A 22,325-nucleotide genomic window follows, 5' to 3' on the forward strand; every position below is an offset into this window, starting at 1 on the left:
CCAACCGTCACGTTTACGCGACGGCAGGCTTACAGCAGTACCCGACATTTCCTGTTCATACCTTACAGCAACATCCGTCAACGTATCGTATCCGTTTTTTTGGCCATCGTGGAAATATACACGCGAATTACGAGCCATGAGTCAGCCGCTGTGCCGTTTTGGACCAATTATCGATAGTGACAGTTGACAGCTGTTCAATTGGTTTTGGTGCAAATATTTAAAAAAAAATTAAATTTTTTACGGAAATATTTAAAAAAATTTTGTCCATTATCCACAAGCTCCTTATACAGTGTCCAAAACTCTCCTTCGGTTTTTCTATTTTTTAACATGGGATGCACATCAAAACGCCTCCGTGCTTTTTTATTGCCTTCTTGAGCTTCTTCTTCCAACAACAACGCGATTATACATAATTTTTCGTTCGATAAACGCCGAAACATTTTTGCTGACTTGTATTCTGACGCGTAGCTACGAATGCACGTGTATGCATTCATATTGTAAGTACTTGACAATACGACGTAAGCAATATTGCGCCGTATCGTCATGGCCTGTAATGTATAAGTAAGCAAATTTTGCCTTGCACTCCGCTAAAATGCTGTGAACGTGACGTGACCGCGACGTGTAGGTAGATATGAATAGAAATGTAATAAAATGACATATTTGAAACGGAGTCGTGCAGTGCTGTTAAGTATGAACAGACCTTACTTGACATCACTGATGCAGTGTATGTTCCAAAATCTAAAATCCATTGTATATCATATCTAAAAATAAATTAAATTCAGCACAATTATTATTGTATTATCAGGTGCTATTGTTGCAAATTATCAAAAGATAGATATAAAAAATAAAGCTTTTCTCTTAAGATTTGAAATTTTTTGACAACAAAATCTCGATTAGCATTAGAAAATCCTTTTTCTTTAACGAAGTCAACTATTTTTTTATAAGCTTCCTCTTTCATATTTTTGTTTTTATACTCCTCGGACTTAATTTTCCAGAGTCACGGAAAAGACTGGTACATTAAAAGTAATTCCACAACCAATTCTTTACTCCACGTGCGTAAGTCCGCCATCTTGTAACAAAAGCGTGCCCGAAAGAATTTTCTGTGTAAAGATAACGTCGAGCCACACGACTGCGCGCAGGACTTCTGAGTTTATCGCGCGGTTTATCCCTTCCCGGTTCAAGATCTTTACACGCGCACTCTTTCGCGCACGATAGAACGACTGTGTAAAGGGGGCTATTGACTAGCATGGTAACGACAATTATGTTAATCAATAGAAGACGTTTTTGATTTATGGTAAAGCGATATAAATTTGTTTAATACTAGAAGGGAAGTGAAGATATTTATTTATAAAACACAGCCCATTATGATGTTGAACTGTAAGCCATGTTAAGCGTTTTTTTAAATTACACGCTAAAGCAGAAACTCGAAATTGTGCAAATATCGAAAATCCGGTTCGGTGATTACTCGTCACAAAGTCACTAAAATCTCTATAACGGAACATCTGGCAGCCGAAAAGTCCATCATACTAACGATAACTATCATAGTAACGAGAACTTGAGTGCCAAATATTGTGTATTCGCGATTTTCATGACAAAAATTGTCTTTGTGACCACCCCAATGTGACGAATAGTCCAATTACCGAAAATCCACGCATAGATTATGGTCGTACATTGTGGTGTGTATCGTGACGTGTCGCTGTCAGTTGGCCGGGTCGAGCCGGCATACTTGGCGTGTGTGTAATTTAGTGTCACACGTCGTTCAATAATGGAGTATTTATATTCAGTCCCGTTCCTGCTGCTGGAGGCTCCTCCAATAAAACTGCGGAAGCCGGGCTGGGTGCGAATGCCCTCCGCTATGCTGGTCTTCTCAATGATACTTGCCTCATACTTCTTGGTTACCGGAGGTCAATACCTTATCTCTACCCTACCCTTCCATACAATTATTTAACATATAGCAGTGTTGCAAAGCACACCATCCTATACTTATCAAAGATATTTCAGTAATTGTTGGATACCATATATGTATGTACTTATAAAATGGAAGACCTCTCATTGCTCTGTAGAGATGTTGAGGTCATGAAAATTTGTATATATAACTCGGAATAGTAAAGCGACTTACGAAGCAGTAAAACCTGAGAATGAATCTATGTTTAATATAAATAACACTAAGTTTAACTCGCTTTCTCTAACCATGAGCACGACAAGGAAGTGTCTGGATTCTATTCAGATTCTAACCAGCAGAATAGACTATTGGTTAGCATATAATGCTTTGAACAGAGTGGTCACTGGTTTCTGCTGGTCAGAGCTTGGATTTGTGACTCCAGGTCGATCGTTTCCTATCAGAGTTTGCCAATTTATCTGATTTTCATTGAAAAAATTGGCGACCTTGCCTATTTTCTCGCAAAATCTCGAGTTTTCAGCAATGTTGAATTTCGCTGAATTGTATAAAATACTGCAAATTTACAAATTAGACCATAGATGTCTCTGTGTTTATTAATTGATATGTATTTATGTACTTTGAATAATATTAATAATACTTGTATCAAATGTACAATGTTTCTGACCAGGAATGGGGCACTGGGGTTATTAAAGATAAAATAAAAAAAAAATATTTGTAGAAATCATATTTAAATAGTCGAGAAATTATGTAATTAAATCGCTTTCTCATTCCCAAAGGGGTTGTTTCATACAATTTTGTTATGGAAGCATTACCCAAGTAGTATAGGATATGTATTAAATTTCATTTTCATTTGTTCAGGTATCATATTTGACGTTATTGTGGAGCCGCCAGGTGTTGGATCAACCACGGACGAGCATGGCCATTCGAGACCGGTAGCATTCATGCCCAACCGAGTCAACGGACAGTACATCATGGAGGGTCTCGCATCCAGCTTTCTCTTTTCCATGGGCGGGTTAGGGTTCATCATTTTGGACCAGACGCACAATCCATCTACGCCGAAACTGAACAGAATACTACTAATCTCCGTCGGATTCATATGCATCCTCGTTTCGTTCTTCACCACGTGGATTTTCATGCGTATGAAACTTCCAGGCTATTTACAAGGTTAATATGTATAAGTACAAATTTGAACTGGATTTTAAATGTCACAAAATCAATTCTAAAATGTTAAATGTTTTATATTTAGCATGTGTGTATATTTTAAATAAAGATTTTTTTTAATTCGAATATATTTATTTTATATCGTCATACATGTCTTATTCATAGGTACAAATTAGCTTTATGAACTATTTATCATAATATGGCATCTTTCCATTACAATGGAATAATTTGAGTATTGGAACTTCATAAAGGACTGTCAAGTCCAAAATTATTTGAAATAAATTATTCGTGGAAGATTAAACGGCTTAAACTTATACAATAAAAATAACCAAATCTCAATGATTGTAACTGCTCGAAAATATTTTGCAATTTGTTCTACAAGTCAGACCAAATTAATACATATGTGGTTAACGTTAGCAATATGTCTGTATTCAGACATAACATTTGAGACTCGAATCTAAGTGAGTGATAGTAATGTTAATTCCTATCACACCGAGATTAATTGCTTCAACTCTTCTCCATTTACATAGTTAAATAAAATGAGTATATTTAATATATGTTTATAAATCTAAAATATAATATAAATAAACATTTTAATTAAATAAATAATGTAAAAAATATCGTTTTGTGTGGTACGTAAATCAGTCTTGTGTGTTGAAAATTACAGTCGGATTCTAAAAGCACTGCAAAAAAGAAACAATTATTAAAACTATGCCATTATTATGTATGTATATGTATATAAAAATGTGTTTCAACTAACTGAGAAAAATCTGAGCTTTTATCGATTATATGTTCGAATTCAGCAAAGGATAAAGCTCCGTCGTCGTCCAGATCTGCTTCCATTAGTAAATTTTGTATAAGATGTTGCATTTCGGAATCGGACAGCCTTTGGGCGGTGCCGCAAAGTCTTTCGACGACTTGTCGTAAGTCTGACATACCCAACATGTCATCTCCGTCGAAATCTAAAATGGATCTACATTAGAACAAGCGCACAGTCAACATGTGACAAGAACCAAAAATAACCAACCAAATATGCGAAATGCATGTTCAGCTTTAACTGATTTTGGAGCACTCTCACTAAACACCGACATCATATCTAAGAAGTCTTCAAAAGTACAATCCCCGTCATGACTGGAGCTGAATATTTTGCATATTCTGTCGCCGAACGGATTAACCTTCAGTTCGGGGTATTGCAAAATCTTCGTTATCGGCAATTTGGCATTTTTATTATGTCCCACCTTCTCAGGGGCTAGAGCCTTAAATTTCTGATGGGCACTGCATAGAGAAAATATTTTATATAGAATATTTATTTGCAATTTAACAATGATACAAAATTCAGTTCTCGCTTACAATAATACTTCTTTCTTTGTGAAATAAGTCAGATCCTGAAAAGAGTACATATGTGTCAGGTTCATGAATAGTGTTTGAAATTATAGAAATGTCTAAGTCATTTATATACTTGATAATCCTGCAATTCTTCTTCAGTAAACTGACTGCGACCCTGCCCCATCTTGACGTTACAATACTTTTTATACACATCGCAGACCATAACACGATTTATTATGGCCTAGTATTCATTCTATTCATCGGCCGTTTTTATCGACTTAAGTCGTGAATAGACTTACATGCAAATAGCTACATATGTCCTAAAATAGTGCATCAAGAAAACACATCGTAATTTCTAGAAGTCCATTTTACAAACTCGTTGTTCAAGAGTTGTCAATATTGACGTCGCTCCCCAATGGCGCCGCCCACACACACGATATCTACTACCGATATTTCCATATCCAGTTCCTAAATAGCAGCCACAGGTTGCAATATGGGAACTGGATATGGAAATATCGGTTGTAGATATCGTATGTGTGCACGGCGCCAATGGGGGAGGAAGGGGAGAATATTCTAATATAATATGATTATTTGTAACAAAGGAGATAGAGGCGGCCAAAAAACTAATAGAATAATTCTTTATTTTTTCTAAAAGTTACTGCTTGCTATTACAAATGGGGTGTTGTCAATATGAAATATAATTTAACAGATTTTCTGAAAATAAGTAGGAGGGGGGAAATACTTATTGTCGTGTGACGTAATTTATGGACGACCCCAAGCCGAAAGCATGCAATTAAAGAGACAAAATAAAAAACGGCATCCTCAGGTTATTATAATTAATATCAAGATAGTGATTCTTAACTAGTACTCTACGGAGTTATGGTAAACGGACTACTAGTCATATGTAAACCAGTCACAGGACAACCGGTCGCTCTAGATCGGTCACACGTGATCACCCGTCACACTAAAACTGGTCACATCCTAAAACTGGTCACGATAAAACTGGTCACACCCAAAAATCGGTCACGAGAAAACTGGTTGACCGATTTTAGGGTGTGACCAGTTTTCTCGTGACCAGTTTTAGGGTATGAACAGTTTTCTCGTGACCAGCTTTAGTGTGACGGGTGATCACGTGTGACCGATCTAGAGCGACCGGTTGTCCTGTGACCGGTTCACATTTGACTAGTAATCACCGAACCGGGGTTATAGACTACTGAAGTTATGGACTACTGAAAAAATCAAAACACACATATATGTTCTATTGATTAATGTCAACGATGAAAATTATTTAATTTATTTTAAGAAAAAGTGCCAAATATATAAATTATATAAAAATATTAACTTAAGATTTTTATAATAAAATTTTAAAAAGGAAATTTTCTAATCATAAATAGTAATAAAATCAACGCATTCAAACATTTTATAATCATCATAATAATCATAGTAACCACCTGGAAATATTTCACAAATAAATGGCAATCGTTTATCGCAATCGACGACATGCCACATTTTGTTCCTATCTAAAGCAACGCAATCTTGAGTGGCTCGTCGATTTTTAGGATGTCCGGGAGCCCAAGCTCGATATATAGAACATTTCAATGACTCCCCATTCGATTTTAAAAATTCCCCTTCAATATTCAAATCGTCCATTCCCACGTAGAACATTTTAAATTTACTGCGATTGCCCGACAGTATGGATATATGTTTGGACAATTCCGTGGTCCTAGTTTCGGTCCCAATGTCGGCCAGGTCCGCTCCAAAACTTAAACAAGCTTGGCGGGAAGCAGTATAATTTAATTCCAAAGTGTGATAAACAAATATTCCGACACTGATGACACAAGTTGCATTAATCGGAGCTGAAAATAAGCCGACAAACATTTAAAATTGCCTTGGAAGTGGTATAAAATTAAGCTATTTTATTACTTACGAATCGGATTTGTAAAAATGCTGTAGTAATCATATTTGATATCTAACACGAGGGAAGTTGAGTTTTCAACTTCAGGACAAGACATAATTATGCACGATTTTAGATTCGTTTGATTTTTATCACTTGCGATTTTAAATCGTTCATTTGGACTAAAATTAAAAGCCATCGCTCTTTTTTTTATGGCCAAATTTTTACACTCTTCTAAACTTTTGTAATTATGCGAAGCTAATTCACTAAATTGAGAACGTTGACAAGGAGATATTAAATAGTATTCAGGTGTATTTTTTTCAACAGAATTTATGCAATTATTACCATTAATATTCACTACATTCATTAAAAATACAATTGTTATGGTTTTAAAATAAAACATTTCTTTTATTATTAAAAGTGAAAACTTTGGCAAACAGATTTATATTGGTTTGTAATAGTCAAAATTTCACAAGCAAAAAGGTTAATTTAATATTATATTTATATATTTTCACATATACAACTTTGATTTATAATATATTTGAGAATTTATTACAGAACGTATAGAAATTTAATGAAATGAGCCACTGTAGAAAAGCTAATGGTACAGATACAAAAGTTGTAATGCCGTGCTATTTTTGATATTGATTTGTAGAACTTCAGCCTTAACTATTGTTGTCATTATATCATCATTATCATGTCAATTTTCACTAGCATCCTTTTCATCTGACGAACACTGGCTGTCGTTTTCTTTGTCTACTATTGATTGCGATGCATATTCAATGGACTTGTTCCACTCGACTAAATTAGTACACGAACTGTCCACCTGAAAAAAGATTAATATACGTTTTTTTATTTTATACATGAAGAGTATATTACATTGAAAACTCATAGTAGAGTTGCGCATCCATTCTATTTCTGAATAACGGCACAATTATGCTATAAAATATAGTCGCATTTTAGTACGATTAAGAAATATATAAAATTTTCTGTACAAATTGACGGGCTGAAAACCAGACTGGTACAAGTGACATTTTAAAAAAAAGCTGGTTTAAGTGCTAAAATAATAGCATTTCATATATGCTATTATTTTAGCACTTAAACCAGATCTTTTTAAAAATGTCACTTGTACCAGTCTAGTTTTCAGCCCGCCAATTTATATATGTATATAAATTTGTTCAAGAAGTTCCTCTTTGGATTTGGAAATGTAATCACATCGAGAGTGGAAACTGCCCAGTTGTAAGTATAATGTTCTCTAACCAAGTTACTTATATAACACAATCAGTGGTGTGCCGTGGAACTCTCCCTGTTTTTATCGCACAGCTTCACTTGCGTGTGCGATAAAAAGGATACAAGGGGACTAGGTGACATCACACCGAGTCCCTGCTCGCGCACATGTAAGTAAGTCACGGCACGCCACTGAACAAAATACAATTTTCGAAAATGTGAAAACTTGCCGATATAACAGTATCTTCATCGAAATTCTTTTGAACTCTTTTCATTTCATAACTAGCCGTTTTTACGATCTGTTCGACTTGTTTGATTTCGTTAGCGGTTTTCCCAAGTTCACCAAACTTTTTCTCTAATCTTGATTTAGCCGTATCGTTGTCAACCTGGAGATTTATTACTTTTTCAGGTATTTTAACGAGTTGTTCGAACTTTTTCAAGGATTTCACATTCCGTGGGAAACCGCCTATTATGAAACCCTTGGCGTCTTCGTGCTTCAGCATTTCTTTTTTAATAAGTTCGACGGTTGCTTCCTATAAAATAATATTAGATTTTTTTATGAAAATAAAATTGAAGTAGAGTTGTATAATACATATGTATGATATATAACCACAATTGCCAACCTCTGGTAATATTTTATTTTCTTTCAACGCTTTCGCAACTGTGTCGTCATTTTCAATGTTTGGATCTAAATTTCTTTCCAAATCGCCGGGAAAAATTGATACAAAACCTGTCATAGACGATAGATATTCAGATGCGGTTTTATTTCCAGCACCTGGTACGCCTGATACGAACACTACGGGTACGTCTTTCAAAGTACCTAAATTACTCTTCGTGTATACGTCCTTCAATATTCAATTAATTATAATTTATTCACATTATTCGTATAATGAAATTTCAATTACACAATATATTAAATCACTTACGTATTCTTTTGCAAGTACGCATCCCATTTTTACGAGCGTGCGCAAACTTTTTATTGGGGTATCATTGAAAATTGTATTAAAACAAAGAAAAACAACTGAAGATTTTTCAAACATATAATTTCAAATTTAATTAGAATAAAACAACAATTTACTTAATACTTTTAAACTTATATTTAATCATATTGATAAGAATTAATAAATACACAATGACTTTAGATGAGGTAACAGTAATTTTTTTAATTAAAAATAAACTTAGATTAACTGACGATGGCATTCATCTCACTTTGAACTTGATTGAATATTTCATCCACAGATGCTTCAGCGTTAATCTGAAATTAAAATATAAAGTGTTTTTAGTACACGCAATATTAATAAAGACTATTTTTTACTTTTATTTTCTTTAGTAGGGTTCATATTGAGAAGAATATTAACTGAATAATGAGCAGATAAGCTGATTTGAAGGAATTTATCATTTAGTGGTTGGGATAAATAATTTATTCAAAATTTTGGGGTGGAATCATTTTCACACATAAAACGAAATTTGTGCGTTAACAGATAATAACTTATTTGGAATTATTATATCAGAATCTAAGCTGTTATAATCAATATTTTAATATAATGGGGGCGGAAAGAATGAAATGAAATGTGGTTTGATTCACGACTATTTAATGTGATGGCCGGGAAGGAAGTAAAGCGTTAGCCACCAACATGGTCGACTCAGTCCCAACTCACAGGATAGCGACCTAAACTCGACCACGTTGAAGAGCCCGTACAATATTCATGAGCAGAATTGACCAACTTATCTATTAAAATATCGCGATTTTGAAGATGAATAATGGAATCGAGATATTAAGGGTAACAAAACAGATTAAAATCTTACTGAACTATTTTTTTGTAGATAGGTAAGTTTTGTAGACATATACTATATTATTTTAAAAATTTCAAAATATTTACCCGTTTCAATTTCTCAGGATACAAAGCTAAAACAAGATCATTGTTCTTTAAGAAAGTCTGCAGTCTGAGTTTGATAGTTTCTTCATTATCATCAGCGCGACCTGAGCTCAAAGCTCTTCCCAATAATCTCTTGGTGAGGGTATCCTCCGAAGCGTCAAAGTACAAGATAATGGTACAAGGAAGAATCTCCTTTTCAAAGGCGATTCCTTGGTCCTTCTCTCGTGGGTAGCCATCAATGAGGAAACCTTTGGAAGTGGCTACTTTGGTGAGCATAGCTTCTTTGAGCAAGTCAAGAACCACATCGTTGGGCACCAGCTCCCCCCTTTCCATGATCGCGGTAAGGTTCTTGCCCCTATCGGAACCACTGGCGACTTCAGCTCTGAGCAGATCTCCAGTCGACAGATGAGTGAATCCATATTGAGCTATGATCTTGTCGCATTGAGTGCCTTTTCCCGATCCAGGACCACCCAACACCCACACAACGGGAAGTTTGGCCTCACGCAAAGCATTCAAATCTACAGGAGCCTGAAAGTACAGAATTATATGATGAATCAAATGAACGTGATTGGTCTCGTTTGACCCAATTCAACTGACAGGAAATACGTCACAGACCCATCATGACAGACAATGACTGCGTTATATAAAATGTATGGCGGTTACTACTGTTATTAACAATCAAGCACACTTGTAATTGAACCTACTCTGGAGAAGTTGGTTCGTGTGATGGTATACTGTCTTCTTAAAAATATGAATACTAATTGTTTTATCATTGTGTCTGCAACAAATTTGATCTATATTATAGTTAAGATCATATGATTTGGCATCGATTGATTTCCTATCCCCACTACTGTGACGTATTTGGTATCATTTCAAAATTGCAATGTGCATGTTTAATTTGTCATTAACAACTAAATCATTATAAAACTTGTGCAATATACATATTTAATACTACTATGCATGTGTTCTGTAATTTCTGACGGATATTTGCCATATTACGATACGATTCATGTTTAAGTTTTCAAACTGACCGTGAAAATTGCCCGTACAAAATGAAATGCGAATGCATTGTCACGAAAGCGAACGTTTTGAAATCGATTTTATACAGCAGTTTCACAGAACTATACAATAACTTGTAGTTTTTTAAATATATGTATGTACATACAAACATATGTAGTTTATTTAAAAACGTCATATCATATTGCAGATTCCAAAAATATTCTCATACTTAAAACATCGACGAGGACACTTTAAAAAGAAATGTGTCAAAGCTATTTTATAATAATTAATAATTTAATAAAGAATAGATCAATATACTAATAGAATAATTTAAATTGAAAAATGTTCATATGTTTTAATTTTACGTATAAACAAGTATGTGTTGTTATTATATCGATTTAATGTATGATGTGTATTATAGATAAGTTTGATAAAACTCTTCAGATCCCAATTATTCGAATTTTTTTTTAATAATGATAAAAAAGTTGCTCAACAAGTTATGACAGTGATAATAATGATGAACGCAACACACGTGACTCGATTTAGCATTGAAAATTCGTCGGAATTCTAACAATTTTATTACTATGTACCTATGATTAATTTTAAGGAAAACGTACCATATTTATTACGTAATAGGGGTGACCGAGCTGGACAGCTGTAGAACCCTTAAAGTCGAAGACCGAGTGGTTTCGCAGACCGTCAGGTTCACACTGAGCTATATCAGACAACAGGGAAATTGACCAGTCGTTCTGCAACTGTATTACCCCTACCACATACCGGTCACGACACTGACCCAGACACTGACTGAATTTGGGACTTGATTGACACTGGGAAAATGTTTGCCAGATATATAACTCAAACACACATTAGTGTCAGGGGTCACACACTAAGATTTCACTTTCATTTGAGTAATGAAAAATAATAAATATAGATATATTTTTATGTACCTTTATTATTTGAAGTAATCTGTAAATTTCCTAGAGCTGTATGAGTTTTTGTTTTATACAACGAAGGCGATAAAATTCATACTTTATTATATAATTCAAAATAAATAACTCTGGACTCTTGCATACTATAAATACATATATGTATGTATAATGGGCTCCTTGTCTTGAAACATTGATTTCTCAAAATAAAAATGCAGAGCTTCTGGTGATGTAGACATTTCGAATTCATTTAATTAAGAAAGAAAATTCATTTCATAAGAAAAAAATGATATTTAAATAACACTGTTCGACACGAAAAATGGTTCAGAGACGAGATATGACTTTTCTTAGAGATCTATGTCTATATATATAAATAGTAAACATAATAGTAAACATAATATCTATATATATAAATAGTAAACACGAATTTGGTAACAAGAAATGTTGATTAGCTCGAGATTTGGATATATGTATGTGTTTTTTAAATCGCGCGATTTTTCTATAGCTTGGTGTTGTTCGTTTGATGTCTCAAAATCTGTCGATTTCCTGTTCAAAATGAATATTGGAATCTATATTTGGGTATTTTATCTTTCATTTGAAGTACTTTTCAGCTTTCAAATTTCTCTAAGTAGTCGTCCAGTTCAAATCAAAAGTCAAAAGTACGTATTTTCACTTGGGATTTTTTCCCACTGTTAATACTATTTTATATTGAAACATGTTAATTAGGATAGTGTTCTGGCTACACTATTGTTTTCGTTTAAAAGTGTTAATTGGAAGTGTGCTGAATATTAAATTGGTGAAATTGCGAGCTAAAAACTCGTACTCGTACTGGATATATGTATGTCTGCGACTCCAGGTCAAACTCTTCCTATCAGAGTTTGCTAATTTTTATGATTTCATTGTTAAAACGGTTCCATAAATAGCAACCTATGTAAATATGCTCATTTGTCACCGTTGTTTGAATATGATTTCAAATTAATATTATTTAAGTTTATACTCTAAATATGTAAAAACTTGGACATAGATGTCGCCTTGGGGCAAAGCCCGTAATGGCACCATAGTATATATATATATATATATATATATATATATATATATATATATTTTGAAAAGAAAAACAAAATTAAACTGTAAATATGTAAGATTGATATTAAATATATAAATTGTGCTGGAATTTTAGCTCGATTTAACAATTTCGTCTACACGTGGATTAGGTTGAAACGTTTAGCATTATAAATGATCGATTGACTTACATACATATGTAGATTATTGTATTGCTGGCATATTATACATACATATGTACATATGTAATATAATATTTATTGTGACATTTATTTGACAGCTATTGTCATGGAGATCGATAGTATTAATCCAGGTAATGAAATTATAAAATTAATTTGATTTAAAATTATAAAACTTCAAATTTGATCCGTTTGAATACGTTAGACAAATACATAAAATTTGTATTGCCGTACTACGAGGATTTTATTACATCATAAAATATACGATTAATTTTATTAAAGAAGACAATGTAAACTAATTGAATATTTATAACAGAAGCGTTGACCACGAATTGTGTGACCTACGAAGACCTTGTGCCAATACCGAAATAAATAACCATGATGTGAAGTTCAGTCGAGAAATAGAAGCAAATAATGGCAGACGTTATACCAATTAATACCTGCCAGACATCCGATTGCGTTATTTTCATAAATTCACACATATTTGAGTTAATATGATACGGTTTATTTCCAATTATAATGCGGTGAACATTTCTTTGCGCTCAGTCAACCGTCAAGTGAAAGTTTATTCTCGTGCCAAGTTCAACGTCTTTATATTATGATGTATGCACATAGTTATGCAATATTTACATTATAATATTGATAATATTATATAATGAATATTATTTTAAATTTTTTGATCCTGGAACTACTACAAAAGCCAAATTTTACGCTTTAGATTTAAATATGTCACATTCCAAGTGTTTACTTCGGTTCGTTCATGAACATACCACTGTATTAATACAAGAACTATTTGTTTTAGATTAACCAGATGTCGCATTAAGCTTTTGATATGTTTGTTACAAAACCTTTGAGAGGTAAAACGCTAAGTATTTAAAAGAGAAATGCTATAAAAATCAAATTACAACGTTGCTATAATTCTCGTTTCCACTAATATTTAAAATACTACAACCCAGGGTAAGCATACACATGTATATAGATAATATTAGAAAATTAAACTTATGCCTATAAGTTTGTGCATGTAAAAAATAGTTCGTTTGTTAATTGGTTCTTTTGTGTACGCTGACACTGAACAGATTTCTTCGCGCTTAAACGCACTAGTATGTTCATGAATGAACGAAATATACCCGTGGACTGCAACATGTACAAAATTTAACAATCGATTAACATCGATATAAGCTTTCGATTGACTGAAATACGAATCGTGAATGTAAGAGATGCAAATTAGTAAATTACTAATATTAATGCAAATGTTACAGTAAAAGCGTCAAGTCTCGTAGATGTATACATTGTCTAAAAAGTGCATACACCAGCTTTGATTTTTAGCTAAAGCTTACAACGCTAGATTTCACAGATACTCTTACTAAACAAGATATACTCTGGCTAGCAAATTCATGCACTGTAAATTTTTTGATCAAAGACGGCTTATCAAAGTTTGACAGATAATCTAGTTTTGACGTTACCCTTTTAATGAATTTTATGCTCAAGAATGGAACCGAATGTATTCAAATAACCAGTTTATTTTTGAATTCATACGAAATAGATAGTAATTAACAAGATTCAATCTATTGTAAAAGTTTTAAAAGTATGTACATTCGTATTACCTATGCTTTTAGGTTAGGGTAAATTAAGTAGTTAAAGGTTACGTCTCTCATGTACACTGTTGCTAGATGATTTTGAAGTTGCATACACCTACTAGACAATGTATACATCAGCGGGCTTTATACTCTTACTTTAACACATACACCTATTCGAAAACAAAAATAGTGTAGTAATTATATAATTCTGTATAAAGAAAATATGTTTTTTTTGATGGAAGAATATGTATATTTTTGATCTGAACTCCAAAGCCTCAAGTTTGTATTGTACTATTGAAAGGATAAATCAACAGTTTTGATAAAATTCATTGAATATTTTGAAACATCATTTGTACAAAATAATATATATTAATGCAATACCCCTTGAAGTAAAAACCACTGACTACGATATGTGTTTATTTTTAATCTGAACAAAACAATTTGATAAACAAACCTCATTACGAATAGAAGCTCGCTTCAAGGATGACAGTTTGAAATTTTCGCGGGGTAAAAACGCTACAATGAACGACAAAATCACTAGTGGAAAAATTGAACCGATGCCAACAGATAACGTTTCAGATATTGCAAAATCCGGTCTGCGTTTGTTACGAAGCCTCCACATTAAAGTTTTCCTCGCGAGACACGGTTTTTCCGAGACGACGCGTCTCCAACACTACAGACTTCATCGCGCACTCGAATAAACATAATTTTTCCTATAACTAACTTCACTATAACACTATGGGCGCAAACCTGGAACGCTATTTCTGTCGTTGATTGTAGGTGATTTGATATATTTTCATATGTAAATGTTGTGTTTTGGAACGTCCGAAGCCACAAATGCGTAGGCGTTGACAACATTTGGTAGCCGGCCAATGTGCTATGCCAACGTAACCGTTTTCCTACAGCATGCTCCCTAAATCAGGGTACTTGCCATTCTATTTTAATTATTTAAACGTGTTACATAATATGCTCACCATCGCTTGTTGGAGCGGTGCTCGGGAAACGCCCCGTTGCAGATTTTATGTCTAGTGTTGCGGATTTTCTACCGAGCGTTGCGGAAAATTTATCGACGTATGTGGAAAATCCGGAAAAGTCACCGGTTTAAGGGACACCAAAAAGCTGTGAACTACACGGTGCCTGGTCGGGATCTGGGTGAATGTATTTCACTCTACTACAGGGTTCGTCTTACGCACCCCCCCCTGTTAACCCTGAAATAACCGAAATAAAATGTATCCACTTTGATTCTATATTTGATGGAAAAATACACAATAATCAAAACTTAAATGGCCCGATATGAATTAATGTAAATACAAACAAAGATAGCATTTTCTAAATGTCTTATAATTTTCAGATTTATTTTATAAAAACAGAAACATTAAGTATGTTAATATTTTATATACCTCAACCCCTATGGTCAAACTTTTGTACATAAGTTCCAAATACCACACATAATGATCATAAACAAAACATTAGTTGAAAACACTGTGCGACAACCACTGCCAATCAACTCTTCCACTGCGGAATCTCTTTTCTCAATTCATCGAGGAAAACTAAAGAATTGATTGCAGTATGCCTTAATGTTGTTGCTGTTGCACTCAATTGAACGAGGAAGGCTAACTGTCTTGACATTACTTGATAGTCATGGGCGCCCAATCTTGCAAATAATTCATTGATGACACTCAAACTGTACTCTCCAGTCCTGCTTGCAAAAATTTTGAGATTACTCATGCGAATTAACAATTACGAAAAGCCAAAGATTTTATTCAATCTGTTGAATTAATCTTTTGCTATCACTTATTTAAGTAAGATACTATTAAATTACTTAAAAATAAAAATCTTTCACTTTTTTTTTCATTTTATCTCACTTCTCACCTTAATTACATTCCCAATTATATATTAATACATAAATCTTATGCAAATATGGTGTTGAACAGCCTGCAGTCATTGACAAGTAAGATGCAGATTTTCGCCATTGTTCAACGTGCTGATCTGATCTATGTACTTAATCCAGAAACAATTGAGGAAAATCAGTTTGTTTCCATAGATATATACCAGGAAGGCCTAACAGGTAGACTAAATGCGCCTTCCTTGACAATTAATTACAAACATTGCAGCATTTTTATTACATAAATCGCTGTATTTCGAGAGGCTGAAGAACGCGAAATTAAAAATTAATTCATTAATTAACAATTATTACATTTAAGATATAAAATATGACAATTTTATTCACGTTGGTTACCCAGTATGACTCGGTGGTTGCGTTTATGTTTAGTACCGAGAGATTACCGGGTTCGATCCCGTGCTAATAGAGACATCTACGGATTTAGGCTTGTACATAAATTTTTATATATTTTACATTCAGATATTTGTGATAGTGGGTAGGATGAGTTTTGCCAATTTTATAGAGGAACCGTTTCAACATGGAAATCAGATAAATTGGCAAACTGTGATAAGAAACGATCGACTTGGAGTCACAAATATCCAAGTCTAACCAGCAGTATTAAATATTAGCACGGGATCGAACCCGGTTACCTTTCGGTGCGTAACATAAACGCAACCTCCGAGCCATACTGGCTAACCAACGTAAATAAAATTGTCATATTTTATATCTTAAACGTAATAATCGGTCATGACAGTGTTACAGATATTATGAATCGGGGTTTGCTCTCATTCCAACGACCCTGTGACCCACTTTCGTCCGGAGATGAACTTAACCTATTTCCGGTCGGGAAATTGTACAATTGGCATAGAAAGCATATCGATTATACTACGTATATATCTAAGTGTGAGAAAGCTTTCCATACAATGCAATTTTAACCAACGATTGAGTCATAATATTTTAGCATACCATTTAATGGACGATTGGTGTACAATTCAGAGCAATGTTTTGCAGAAGTAGCGTTGCCCGGGGTGAAAAGGTTTAACCGTGGCCTACATGCGCCTCACGATCGATATTTGAAGGACATGAACTTCCGCAAAAGCTCCCTACAACGACCTTCTCAATACGATTCTAAAAGCTTCCTTTTAGACATGTACCTACTACTTAATCACTACTTTCAAACGACACCCCTTCATTCCCATTCGATACTATTTTAACGTACATACATACATATATACATATATTTTATAATGTGAAATATGTGACTGAACATTTCAGTTTACAGTTTGTCATATTTGTATTTCAGATCAATCTCTTTTACATTCCATAAAGTTTTTCTTTCTATATCCTCCTGTTACTTCCTTCATAGTTCACCTATGCTCTACATTGAATTACAATAACTCACTGGATTCAATCAAATTATATGACATGGTATTTTGTGGCATATGTACATACATATGTATGTATACTATACTTCTATAAGGATATTACAAACACAATATATAATATATAGGTACATACAAAATAATAGAAAATGTTTTCAGTGCTGGTGAGCATTTATTTAACTATATTTTATGCACATAATATATAGATGTATCATAAATTGTATTACATGCATTTAAAAGTTTATATAATAATATGATGTAAAATTAAACCAATCCTATGAAATATGATTAGTACAAATTAAATATGTATTTGAAACAATAACAATTCAACAACATACATAAAACAATGAAACAATTATTACACTTTTTTTTAGTTTTTAATGTATATATTTAAATAGTATTATTTTTTTCTTTAGTGAATGGATAACAACAAAAACTATAAATATTCAAATTGTGAGATTATATTTTTATAACATTCATAATAAACTTTTTCTAAACTATATGTATGTATATGTTTTCGTTTGCAATATTTAATCACTTATTGTTATTGACTATAAATATTTTTTTTTCATTTTATGTTTAACTATACTGTGAAAAATGCAATAAAATTTGTATCGAAAAGTACATAGTATAATATTATTTCATATAATAATAAATACAATGAAAACAGTTGGCCCCGAGACAGATAAATTATCTATTTATTCTGTACTATAATATGTATTACAAACGTGTATCAAAACTATTTCTAATAAAGGTAATTTAATACTACATATTTAATTAAAATATACGATTAGAATTGCAGCTTTAAATTGTCTTAAATAGTACATATAGGGTATGTAATCATTTACAATACTTTGCTTAGTTGGTTATTATAATTTATGACATTTCACATGAAGGTGTAATTTTTATTATTAAATGTGATATGTATAAAACTAATGGTGCTTACAATATTGCCTGAAAATATATACTCCCAAATAATCATAAACATATTTTTTATTTATTTATCTACATACATATGTATGTACGTATATTAAACTTATATTTTTAATAACAGTGTCAATCAATTGAATCTCTTTGTAGTATAAAACTTATAAATTATATTATAGGATTATAATAGTGCTCAATTATTATAAGTTCATCATTTCAATTGGGCCTCATTGAATCCAGATATACATTTAAGAAGCAAATTCTAAACAGGATAGATGGTCTTTCAAGATATTGAAAATTATAAAGTCCAAATAAACAAGTGAATATTATCGAATTGTTCAATTGAAAGAGTGCTAAACGAAAAATTTAAAAGCCTTTGGCATACGTTGCCTTTAGAATTGGGTCCTTCAACCAGCTAAAATGTCTAGTGTTTTATTATTTATATAAATTAGTGCTGACCAATAGTTCTAATCATATACTTTGACACAAACCAGCCTTGCATAGTATTCAATAAGCTACAAATTAAAATTCGTAGCTTATTGAATACTATGCAAACAAACTTTCATCAAAATGAACATCCCGAGCGATCTTAAAGTTTCAATACTTTCAAAGTCAAAAATTTACATACAGTTGGCCAGCACTCAGTATTATAATTAATATATATATATATATATATATATATATATATATATATATATATATATATATATATATATATATATATACAACTAACATGCAAAACTTACCACATAAAACGAACACATTTACATAATATATAATGATATTATGACACAAATAACACACAAAAGGCACTTATTACAGACCGTAACCAGTACGGTCTTAGAATCCAATGTGTTTTTTTCAAAACTCAATTTCATTCAATTAATCTATTCAAATCGATTACAAAAAAATGAAACACGTGTATTATGTCTTTTATATATGAGCGTCGAGATGTTCAATACCACTTTGGTAAAAGTTCCTTGAATTGTTGGTAATATTGGCCTGCAGCGGGGCCACTTTTGAAGCTGCAAGAGCTGTAAATCCATTCACCATCCCTGGGATGGCACCGTTGACATGGCCATTAGCTATACCGTTTCTCATACCACCATTAGCCATCTGTTTCACTCCGTTTATCATGTTTCCGGAGTTTTGCACCTGTTGGCTTATCGTGTTGATTCCACCGCCTGTAAAGTTGTGAAATATAATATCAAATAAGTGTAGCATCAATTAAACGCGTCAAGGATGTTGCATATTTAATCAAAAATCAATACAGTACTTCGTGCAGTGTCGATAAATGGTGTGTCCCATACCACATTCTTTATTTCAATTAGCGTTGAAGCTTTATATAGTGTCACGTTTTTGACTCCACAATGCTACTGCACTTTTAAACACAGATATATTTCATCAAATATGACAGCCTACCTATACCATACCTTGGAAAGCAGAAGGCCGGCTCAAAGATGCCTCTTGGAGTCCAGGAGGTCCGGCTCTTCCAGCCGCTACCGATTGCCCTTCAGTTGATTTCTGCAATTCGGCAGCTTCCATGTGATTCATCATGACTTTGTTAAAGTCATCTTGGACGGGCACAGTATCTGTGTCACCGTCGACCTAAAACATAATCAATTGCTTCAAAAAAGTAACTCACACAATTCTTAGATTTATTTTAATTTGTTTTGATCTTACGATAGTGAGGCGTTGATCTGCATCCAAAGATTTAAGCATCGGAAGTGACAGCTCTCTGAAAAGCTCTAGACGTCGACGGAAAGCTGCAACGCTGTCATCGAGTCTTCCACGTCCGAGTTGTAGTTTAGAACAATCTAACAACACGACGTTGGGCTTTTGTTGGAACTGAAAACAAAAATAAGTTAAGAGCAAGCAAGAGATAGTCTTGTGTGTATACTATTAAAATCCAAATCAATCGTCTTCATACAACTGTTGAGATGATTTCTTGGCATCATCAAATATTCTTTGTTCATAATTTCTTTTAGAGAGGAAAATAAAACATATGTAATACAATCCAAGTGAACAAATTTCGTTTATTCACACACGAACCAATCTGGTATACTCAAAACAGCAAATTGACAAACGAATTAATTATTTTCAATCGTTTGATTTGATGTATGCTTATCCTTGGGTTTCAATATATTTTTTTATATTAGCGTAAACGAGAATCCTAGCAACGTAGTAAAGCGGTTTTCACAGGAATTTCCATTTCAAATACACGGCGTTTAACATCTCAAACGTTTTGACAGCTCAAAAGTTTTGACAGCTAAAAGCTTAATGCGACACCTGGTAGGAGTCTATTATGAAGGGGGACCTGAAAAATCCACTCGAGATAGTTGCACTCTCGAGACATCCAAACTTTCAAAGATGCTCAAGGAGAACTAACGCAATAGAATTCCACAAAAAAGCGTCAAGGTGTATTTTTATGCTATCCGATTTTATGCTAACCTTTTTGTGTGGGATTCTATTGCGTAAATTTTTTTTTGAGTGCCTTTGAAAATTAGGACTTCTCGAAACTGCGCCACTATTCAGTGCATTTGAATCTATTTGAAGATAGCTTTTGACTGTTAGCACCTTAACTAGCGCCAATAGTTCGTGTATAAACAAACTAGTATTTCCATGAACGAACTGAAGTCAACACATAGACTCTGTATATATGTACATATGCTAATGTTTTATAATGTAAATGTATAAATGTACTTATAAACATCGCAAATCCACTTTTGGTGGAAAATAATGTTTTTATGTTTCCTCCTCGAATCAATCCGAATGTATTATATTTTATTCCAAATCCGTATTTAAGTGAAACATTTAAAACCAAAATCAATAAAGCTCGAAAAAACCCTAATTATGGATTTATGACCATTTGCAAATTAGTGTTAATCTAGGAGTGTTACAGGGATTATGCCACGTTATCCAGAAGGAACAAATTATTTTGCTAAATGAAGTGCATCCACGTGGAACCTTCCAAACTTTTTATCAGTATGAACATATCAATTTTACTTTATATATTTGCATACAACAACAATGAGTCATCCTCACCGTAGTTTCGAACGACCGAACTTGCTCCATATCTCTAGGATAACCGTCTATCACGACTCCCTTGGCACCTGTCAACTTGGTCAATTTATCAGCAATGAGACGATTCACTACACTTTGGGGTACCATTTCACCCCCCGCTATAGATTGACGAGCAATCGCAGCATCACTTCCGGGTCTGGTGTCACCTTCAGCGAGTTGTCTTAAACTACGCCCCACACTAAAAAAATAAACAAAATGAAAGTTAGTTAATTGTCTGTCAATTTGGTAACACAATCTCAAAGCTGTATCATACCTGAAATGTGCCCATCCTGGAAGCTGAGTTACAGCTCTTTGACACAAGGCTGCCTTATTACTACCGGGTCCTCCTATGACCCAGAGAGTCGACGGAGGATCATTTTTAACTGGCGAATGATATCCTTGATCCATGTCTTGTGCCCTTACTGTTATCACATCAGCTTGTACTAACTGTTGCTAAAACACATACATACGTAATTAGAAATTAGAACTTGGAAGAATTTTACATGATTTTTAGACGTAATAAATACCTGTGGTTCTACTCTTGGCAATACGATTGGTTGAGTAGGCATCGTAGGCATGGTTGGAGCTGGTTCAACTCCGACGATTTCTCCCGGTATACCATCAGCTCCAGCTCCTGTCACTCCATTGGCAGCCGCTGATAAGTTCTCCTGAGATCCGAGCACTCTTAAAACGGCAGATCTGAAGTCTTTATATACCTCTCCCGGATTTCTTTCTCCATTCACCTGTAAAATATTAAGCGATATATGGAATTAGACATTACATTTTCTAAAATTTACCGATCAAATCGCAAACATATGGCATGTGCTTTTATGAATGCAGCATAACTGGGTATTGTTGTACCTTTCTATCATTTTATCGCGATGGAAATAGATTTAAGAAATACAAAACTGCTCAAATCGATTTTTAGCGTATATGATTCACTCGT

The 22,325-nt window shown here is 33.5% G+C and overlaps 6 protein-coding genes across 6 annotated transcripts in view; 1 reads left to right on the plus strand and 5 right to left on the minus strand.

The window, feature by feature from the left end:
- The first annotated feature begins 1,665 nt into the window (after positions 1–1,665).
- LOC143914423 (oligosaccharyltransferase complex subunit OSTC) lies at positions 1,666–3,182 on the plus strand. Its single transcript, XM_077434639.1, has 2 exons — positions 1,666–1,901; positions 2,756–3,182. The coding sequence occupies exons 1-2, from the start codon at positions 1,763–1,765 to the stop codon at positions 3,064–3,066; spliced, it is 450 nt and encodes a 149-aa protein (XP_077290765.1). The 5' UTR covers positions 1,666–1,762; the 3' UTR covers positions 3,067–3,182.
- A 502-nt stretch (positions 3,183–3,684) lies between these two features.
- On the minus strand, positions 3,685–4,569 carry LOC143914569 (calcium and integrin-binding protein 1-like). The gene is made up of 5 exons (XM_077434833.1): positions 4,518–4,569; positions 4,409–4,443; positions 4,086–4,333; positions 3,819–4,020; positions 3,685–3,741 (listed from the first exon to the last, which is right to left on the minus strand). Exons 1-5 carry the CDS (start codon positions 4,566–4,568, stop codon positions 3,720–3,722), a joined length of 558 nt encoding a protein of 185 aa, XP_077290959.1. The 5' UTR covers position 4,569; the 3' UTR covers positions 3,685–3,719.
- A 1,195-nt stretch (positions 4,570–5,764) lies between these two features.
- LOC143914074 (uncharacterized) lies at positions 5,765–7,189 on the minus strand. The gene is made up of 4 exons (XM_077434165.1): positions 7,184–7,189; positions 6,990–7,104; positions 6,312–6,635; positions 5,765–6,240 (listed from the first exon to the last, which is right to left on the minus strand). Exons 1-4 carry the CDS (start codon positions 7,187–7,189, stop codon positions 5,765–5,767), a joined length of 921 nt encoding a protein of 306 aa, XP_077290291.1.
- Positions 7,190–7,559: 370 nt separating this feature from the next.
- On the minus strand, positions 7,560–8,458 carry LOC143914075 (adenylate kinase isoenzyme 1-like). Its single transcript, XM_077434166.1, has 4 exons — positions 8,432–8,458; positions 8,129–8,350; positions 7,745–8,038; positions 7,560–7,697 (listed from the first exon to the last, which is right to left on the minus strand). The coding sequence occupies exons 1-4, from the start codon at positions 8,456–8,458 to the stop codon at positions 7,560–7,562; spliced, it is 681 nt and encodes a 226-aa protein (XP_077290292.1).
- Positions 8,459–8,531: 73 nt separating this feature from the next.
- Positions 8,532–11,164, minus strand: LOC143914422 (adenylate kinase isoenzyme 1-like). The gene is made up of 3 exons (XM_077434638.1): positions 10,999–11,164; positions 9,386–9,910; positions 8,532–8,760 (listed from the first exon to the last, which is right to left on the minus strand). Exons 1-3 carry the CDS (start codon positions 10,999–11,001, stop codon positions 8,689–8,691), a joined length of 600 nt encoding a protein of 199 aa, XP_077290764.1. The 5' UTR covers positions 11,002–11,164; the 3' UTR covers positions 8,532–8,688.
- Positions 11,165–19,249: 8,085 nt separating this feature from the next.
- The window catches only part of LOC143914077 (adenylate kinase isoenzyme 5), a 36,792-nt gene continuing 33,716 nt past the window's right edge, over positions 19,250–22,325 (minus strand). The window contains exons 6-12 of the mRNA XM_077434167.1: positions 21,907–22,122; positions 21,654–21,832; positions 21,362–21,578; positions 20,000–20,164; positions 19,745–19,924; positions 19,593–19,689; positions 19,250–19,500 (exon numbers count right to left, since the gene is read on the minus strand). Of these exons, the coding sequence (XP_077290293.1) occupies positions 19,250–19,500; positions 19,593–19,689; positions 19,745–19,924; positions 20,000–20,164; positions 21,362–21,578; positions 21,654–21,832; positions 21,907–22,122 (1,305 nt within the window). The remainder of the gene's footprint in view (positions 19,501–19,592; positions 19,690–19,744; positions 19,925–19,999; positions 20,165–21,361; positions 21,579–21,653; positions 21,833–21,906; positions 22,123–22,325) is intronic.

This window comes from Arctopsyche grandis, chromosome 7 (assembly GCF_051622035.1).
Source record: "Arctopsyche grandis isolate Sample6627 chromosome 7, ASM5162203v2, whole genome shotgun sequence".
NCBI lineage: Eukaryota > Metazoa > Arthropoda > Insecta > Trichoptera > Hydropsychidae > Arctopsyche > Arctopsyche grandis.

What these genes read in the sequence shown, in the direction of transcription:
- LOC143914423 (XM_077434639.1), top strand. Translation starts at nt 1,763, where the DNA reads ATGGAGTATTTATATTCAGTCCCGTTCCTGCTGCTGGAGGCTCCTCCA. An exon ending in ATACTTCTTGGTTACCGGAG is followed by an intron (nt 1,902 to 2,755) that starts GTCAATACCTTA and finishes TCATTTGTTCAG; the next exon opens with GTATCATATTTGACGTTATT.
- LOC143914569 (XM_077434833.1), bottom strand. Translation starts at nt 4,568, where the DNA reads ATGGGGCAGGGTCGCAGTCAGTTTACTGAAGAAGAATTGCAGGATTAT. An exon ending in ACAAAGAAAGAAGTATTATT is followed by an intron (nt 4,334 to 4,408) that starts GTAAGCGAGAAC and finishes TTCTCTATGCAG; the next exon opens with TGCCCATCAGAAATTTAAGG. An exon ending in ACATGCATTTCGCATATTTG is followed by an intron (nt 4,021 to 4,085) that starts GTTGGTTATTTT and finishes GATCCATTTTAG; the next exon opens with ATTTCGACGGAGATGACATG.
- LOC143914074 (XM_077434165.1), bottom strand. An exon ending in GTCAGATGAAAAGGATGCTA is followed by an intron (nt 6,636 to 6,989) that starts GTGAAAATTGAC and finishes TAATGAATGTAG; the next exon opens with TGAATATTAATGGTAATAAT. An exon ending in CATTTTTACAAATCCGATTC is followed by an intron (nt 6,241 to 6,311) that starts GTAAGTAATAAA and finishes GCTTATTTTCAG; the next exon opens with CTCCGATTAATGCAACTTGT.
- LOC143914075 (XM_077434166.1), bottom strand. Translation starts at nt 8,458, where the DNA reads ATGGGATGCGTACTTGCAAAAGAATAC. An exon ending in GCGTACTTGCAAAAGAATAC is followed by an intron (nt 8,351 to 8,431) that starts GTAAGTGATTTA and finishes TGAATATTGAAG; the next exon opens with GACGTATACACGAAGAGTAA. An exon ending in AAAATAAAATATTACCAGAG is followed by an intron (nt 8,039 to 8,128) that starts GTTGGCAATTGT and finishes ATTATTTTATAG; the next exon opens with GAAGCAACCGTCGAACTTAT.
- LOC143914422 (XM_077434638.1), bottom strand. An exon ending in ATCCTGAGAAATTGAAACGG is followed by an intron (nt 8,761 to 9,385) that starts GTAAATATTTTG and finishes TTTTAATTTCAG; the next exon opens with ATTAACGCTGAAGCATCTGT.